This window comes from Calidris pugnax, unplaced genomic scaffold (assembly GCF_001431845.1).
Source record: "Calidris pugnax isolate Ruff unplaced genomic scaffold, ASM143184v1 scaffold215, whole genome shotgun sequence".
In the NCBI taxonomy this organism is placed as follows: Eukaryota; Metazoa; Chordata; class Aves; order Charadriiformes; family Scolopacidae; genus Calidris; species Calidris pugnax.
The window spans coordinates 132700-139063 of record NW_015090997.1 but is presented as its reverse complement, the minus strand read 5'-3'; the positions used below and the strand labels follow the sequence as shown (position 1 = coordinate 139063).

The following is a 6364-nucleotide window of genomic DNA, read 5'->3' as shown; positions in this document are numbered from 1 at the left end:
GCTGAGATACTCATTCTGGCAGTTATCTGTCTTGACGTTCAGCGTTGATACCCAACACCTCACAACCATCACCTTCCAAATGACTCAGAGGACGCCGGGGCTGAGCTGCAGCTCAGGTACCTCGTACGCCCCAGAGCGCAGAGAGAACAAACAGCCCCAGAGACTTGAGTTGTTTTATTCCAAACAAAGCCCTGGGTGGGGTGAAGTACTGGGGAGTGCTTCTGGAAACATTGATCTGGTTTTGTGCCAGCTGTTTGGTGTTAGATATATCTATTGAACTGGAAAGTATTTCCCTACATGGGGTGATCCTTGGAAACTTAACCCAAAAGACAAGGGCCCTGAGAATAAGGAGCAGTGGTTTTACCACAGTCTGCTTAGTCAGTTCTCCTTTTAATTTCAGATAGAAAGAATCCTTAGACAGGATTATTTTGTTTGGTACCATCCAGGACAGCTAAGGCAATAGATGACAGCTGTTTACTTTGTATATAATACCTACAACTTCTTCATTGTCCAAAAAAAAAAAAAAAAGGATTGAACTTACTTATTAATTTCAGATAGAAAGAATCCTTAGACAGGATTATTTTGTTTGGTACCATCCAGGACAGCTAAGGCAATAGATGACAGCTGTTTACTTTGTATATAATACCTACAACTTCTTCATTGTCCAAAAAAAAAAAAGGATTGAACTTACTTGAAAGTTGGCTCATTTTTTATTTCAAGCCGATGCCTGGATGAGATGAACCAGCTCAAACAGGCCTGTGTAATTAAAGGAGTTCAGAGTAGAACTTCCAGTTCCTTGTGTACAAACAGACAGGGAGCAAAACCAGCCTTATTGACTTGACATGAAGAAATTACAATCCTCTGCTTGTCGGTGGGAGAAGAGCCCTGAGGTCAGCCCCGACACAGAGGAGACTCAGGATTGTGGAGGTTATAAATGGCAAGCGTGGAACTTGCAACAAAACAGAATTATATTATGGAACTTCTATTTGAACTATTGTGCTACTTACTTAGACAGAAACAATCAGATGTATTTTTAGCTCATGAATTCTGTTGGAAAAAAAAAATCTTTGTGTGAAATGTCACCTTGCCAGCTTAAGGCTGCAGTCACAACGGGATCAAATCCACGTAGCACAGAAAAGTGGCAAAAAAATGGTATGTCGTGTTACAGAAGAGTTAACCGACTAAAAGCTTTTTAGACTGAGAAACTGTCAGGTTTGTCAGCCTAAAAGAAAGTGATTCTTTTGGGGATCTCTAAAACAAAACCATAGTAGTAAGAAGCTAATTATTCAACTAGTTTAATACAAGTGCAAGGTGCTATTCATTGTTTTGATTGTCTGATATCATTATACATCCATATTTATTACAGCCCAGAAGACCATGTAGTCCAAATCTTTTATTTAATGAGCAGACATAACACAGGAAGACAAAACAAGACACACACACACACGTACATATATATACCAATATACATTTAAACAATGCAGGAGAGGTAGTACCATTATTTAAGAAATATATAACACACAGTAAAAATACTAAGACAATTCAGATGTACCTTCATTGCACCTCTTCCAGGTACCACAAGAGGCTATAGAATTTATTCAGCATCAATCCAGATTTATTTATTTTTATTTATTCAGCATCAATCCAGATTTAAAAGTGTACTTTGTTCACCTACATGATTGTAGCTTGACTTTTCTAAGGGTGATCCTTCAGGTGACTAGCTGAAGGGGACAGTATTTAGTCCATAAATTGAAATACTACAGCTGTAACAACTCAGATAATGAGCTTTGGATCTGTCACTTCTTACAGGAACCAGACAGTCTGTATGCTTTGGGACGTAGGGTTAGGCACGAACACCAAATGGTTAACCTGATCTCTCTTTTTCTTTCTCTGAAAAGACCCAATCGGGTGACTGAGTCCTGTTTTGGAGGGATGCCTACCCTATAAGGGGAAAAAACCAAACCACCCCCGTAAAACTGGATGGATTTTATTGTTGACCTTAAGAAAAACTCCAGTGCAGCCTTGAAGTTCTATGAGACATTAAGTAACTGCAGTATTTAGGTTTTAGCAGGAGAGAAAAAATGAACTTGATCTCTACAGAAACAAGATGCTAAAAGTACTGCGAGATGAAGCTGGGAAGACTCTGTACGATGCCTTCCCAGCCAGGAGCATCCCAGCAGGATCAGGTGCCTGGAGAACAAGCTGCTAAAAGCAGGAGGCAGATGATAGAGCTGAAGCTCCAATACTTTAAGCCACTTATTCAGCAACTCTGCATACTCTGAACAGAAGCTCTGGGCAATGGCCCGTGTGACCACAAAAGCAGAGCTCTGACAGAACCTAGTCAACCAGACTGACTCTTTCTTAAGATTTTTAAGCTGTAGTTACAGCAACTAAAAGAACATTGTTTTAGAAAAGAAGAAAAAATACAGTTAAGAAGGATTATCAGCTGTTGAGAGTTAAATGTAAAAGCAAGAGAGACATAGATCTCAGTAAATGCACCTTCCATCTGCATTTCCAGATCTAACCAAGGCACGTCAGAACAGTCAGAAGACACACGAGGCAGATTGACCAGTCTAAGGAAGGCTACGGTGAAAGAGGAAATTGATACCTTCCCTTTTTAGGATTGTTTTCCAGATTTCCTGGTTTCCTGTATTGTTTAATAAGCTCTGACAGACCAGCAGGAAAAAAAAGAAATCCAAACCAAACAGCAATGAAACGAATCTAGAGAAGATCCTGTGGTATATTGTAGATAACGTTTATCTGATGTACTCCTCCTCAGAGATGCAGGACATATCTTCATCTGTGCTCTCCTCCAAATCTGGCAAGTTGCCCCAGAGCAACACGTTCACACCTGGTGGGAAGGAGGTAAGAAGACAAAGGAATTAAAAAAAAAAAAAAAAAGGTATTTTTGGATTGTGACCTTATTTTTAAATTGCACAACTGTCTATTTTCAGAGCAAATAACTACTCCAATCATTGCAAAACCTGGTAAGTCATGTTCATGATAAATATATCTAGACTATTTCCTATTTTTCTTCCAAAGTGATCTTGTAAGCATTGCTGTTTACAGCATAATTCAAAGAATAAGTCCCTGCCCACAGATGTATTTATATAGCTAATTCATGTAGCTATCGATATCCCCTCATGGCTGATTTATTTTTAAACGCGTTGATCTGAAACACAGGTGACACTGAAAGGTTTTGACAATAAGTGACTCCCATCTGCAGGGCGGAGAGATGATTTGTCAGAATGCTCTGCATTCCTGAGGACTCCAGGCAAATTATGCCAGACACTTGGCATCCAAACACACCTGGCTGAAACCGAGCTGGAGTGAGCTGTAACTTCAGCCTGAGCTAATGAGGGCTCAGTTATAGAGGGTCAAAGTGACAACGTGACTCACCCCAAAAGGGTGCCCGTTGGACAGCTGCCTGGTAGCACAGTAAAGCTATACGTCCTGCTATAAATAGCAGCTGGTAGCTGTGTTTATAGTAGTTATAATATAGCTTCAGCATTATCCTGACTTCTGCCCGCAAAAGGGGGGGTAGGTTCAGTTTTCTGATGAGGATAAATCTCCGCTTGGAAAATTTCATTTACAAAGGAGCTACAACTGCCACCCCCAAAGCAGTTTGCTGGGTTAGCAATAGAGTAACGCTCGCCTTACGCCTCCGTATGTTACACTCCCTCCATATGCTTTAACTAGACTGAGACGCCTCATTAGAAGGAGGCCTTGGAATTCAAGATTTTTAAGGAAAAGAAGGAAACATATGTGTTCCTTACCAGAAGGGTCTAGCCTGTTGATGCCAAAGACGGCTTGGCTATGGAACATCCAGAAGTGGCCGTTGTTACAGGAGAGCAGGCAAGGTTTGCAGGGAGAGATCACATGGTAACCGACAACGTTACCGCTAGAAGGAGAAGTGAAATAATGAACAACACAAATGCCTGATGAAAAGATAGATGTTGTTGGCTTTTCCAGCTCAATCTAACATTAAATACCATTACGGAATGCTCCTGTTTTGAAGAAGTTAAGGGACCATAGTTAAACAAGCATCTTAAATATTTAGGCAACATCTGACAGGAGTTACAGAATATCTAAGTTTTAGATCTTTGGCACAGAGAACTATTTAGTAACCTAAATTGTGTAATCCAGATTAGTTTACAACCAACAAATCAACAAATGACCTAAATTGTGTAATCCAGATTAGTTTACAACTAACAAATCAACAAATGGTGGTGTATTTATTTTTTTTTTTTTGGAAGACCAGTGATTCCATCGGAATCAATGTAGAAGTTCATCACACACATAAAATCCATCTGCACAGAAGCCCCACGCACAGGAGATATCAGCAGTAGGAGTAACGAGACTGGGAATATTGAAGCTTTATCTACTCTTCTCAGTTGAAATCTAGAACAATCCTTTCTCTGCTTTCTCAGTCATGCGCTCTGGGGAGATATTTCTGCTCCTCTACTTCTTTCTTAAAAATAATATACCATATTTCTATCACAACCCCCCTCCATTTAAATCTGAACAAGGTAAAAGTCTCGATGACGAAGCTGAAAGGATCTTCTCAGATAACTGTGAGCTATTTGAGAGTTGTTGATTTTACTCTTAAATATCAGGCATTAATAAAGAGGATAAAAGAACTCCAAGAACTTCAGTGACAGCATGTTCCATCTGCTAGCAACAACTCGATCTGCCAAGAGGATGTTCTATTAATTAGAATATGAGTAACTACTTCTTACTGCGGCCTTATTCACACAATTATCTCAGTGTTGAAGCAGACATTTAATCAGGCAGGTGGCATGCAAGCTTTCCCGTATACTCAGACTACTGACAAGGTTGTCACATTTCCACTTGGGACTTGCACAGAAATAGACTGGCAGCCATGCCCAGAAGAAGTGGGCTGAGTTTCTATCAAGCAGAATTAAATTTGATAGCGAGTATGCAATCTGTTCATTCATCCCTTAACTCTTGCACTGCAGCAGGCTACGGGGAGAAGGTTAAACAGTGCTTGGGGAGGTGTGAGTGCTGCTGAAGAGCATTCTTACCACTTTAAACACGCGATGTTCTTCAGTTTGCATTTGCAGATCTCGGTAAAATAGCAGCTTCCGATGAAGTCCACAGTCCTAGTGGGAAGAAAGTGAAAATACAGAAGTTTAAATGTGGCTGTGATTACACCTGTAATGTTTTGATCATAGAGGTTTAAACTCAGAACCCAGCGATGTCACCTCTACAGTCTTGTGTGGTTTTCTGGGTTTGGTTGTCTTTTTATTTTTTTTTTAAACTTTCCCAAGAGCGTGCATTTCCTTTTTGCTACCAGCCGTACTCATATGGAAACAAAAAGATGCCCATGAGACACTGCATTAATATATCATAACTCCTCTCAAATTAGACCAGAGAGCAGTGCTGCTCTCAGTGCTCACTCAGGCTCAGCCCTGCTGCTGGCTGCGGGCTCTGTCAGTCAGAAACCTGATTATAGACATCGCCCTAGTTCCTGGCAAATCTCAGCTAGGACTACAGAACAATAGCTTAAAGGCTAGGACGTTAAAAACCAAACCTTTGATTCCTTATCTTCTTTTTAACCCCTACTTTCTTATTAACATCTTGTTTTGCAATCTTATTTCCTTAGTATTCAAATCCTGCTATGGGAAAACAACACGCAGCCGACTGGGAGGAGAGTCATTCTGGAACCAGTGCGAGATCAGGTTTGTTCTGTTTATAGAGATTCACCTCAAATTCCAGGCTGAGCTGGAGGAGCTCCCCGTGGGTCCCTGGGCCTTGGGCTTCCCCACCGACGGGGGAAATTAAGCTCTGGATGGATTTGCCAGCCGAGGACCAGCCTTGCTCCCACACGGGCTTCCCCAGGGCTGAGGGGGAGCCGGGGGGAACTGGGAATCACAGCATCACAGGATGGTTTGGGTTGGGAGGGACCTTAAACATCTCTTGGAGTTAAAGATCCTTCAAGTCCCACCCCCAGCCCTGGGCAGGGACACCTCCCACCACACCACGTTGCTCAGAGCCCCGTCCAACCCGCCTTGAACCCCTCCAGGGATGGAGAGAACAGAGGAACGGGCTGAACCGTGCGCTTTGGAGCCGTTTTTCCGGTAAAAGCAGGTTTTGAGAGCGGCCTTCAGGCCCCGGTGAGGCCTTGAGAGCCCCGGCAGGCAGGACGCGGCCCTGGGGGTGACAGTCTGCGGCTCCCGGGCCGGCCGTACGGGGCCTCGGGGCTGTCACCGGAGAGATCCCCCCCCCCCCCCCCCCCCCCCCCCCCCCCCCCCCCCCCCCCCCCGGCGGGGGGCGGGCACACCTCCCACCAGACCAGGTTGCTCAAAGCCCCATCCAACCTGGCCTTGAACACCTCCAGGGA

At 43.0% G+C, this 6364-nt stretch overlaps 1 protein-coding gene across 1 annotated transcript in view; it reads right to left on the bottom strand.

Annotated features, from left to right (window-relative positions):
• Positions 1–1378: 1378 nt before the first annotated feature.
• Positions 1379–6364, bottom strand: part of FAM72A (family with sequence similarity 72 member A) — a 5452-nt gene continuing 466 nt past the window's right edge. Inside the window, exons 2-4 of the mRNA XM_014955417.1 lie at positions 5046–5123; positions 3777–3901; positions 1379–2851 (exon numbers count right to left, since the gene is read on the bottom strand). Coding sequence (XP_014810903.1) covers positions 2757–2851; positions 3777–3901; positions 5046–5123 — 298 coding nt within the window. The 3' untranslated portion in view covers positions 1379–2756. The remainder of the gene's footprint in view (positions 2852–3776; positions 3902–5045; positions 5124–6364) is intronic.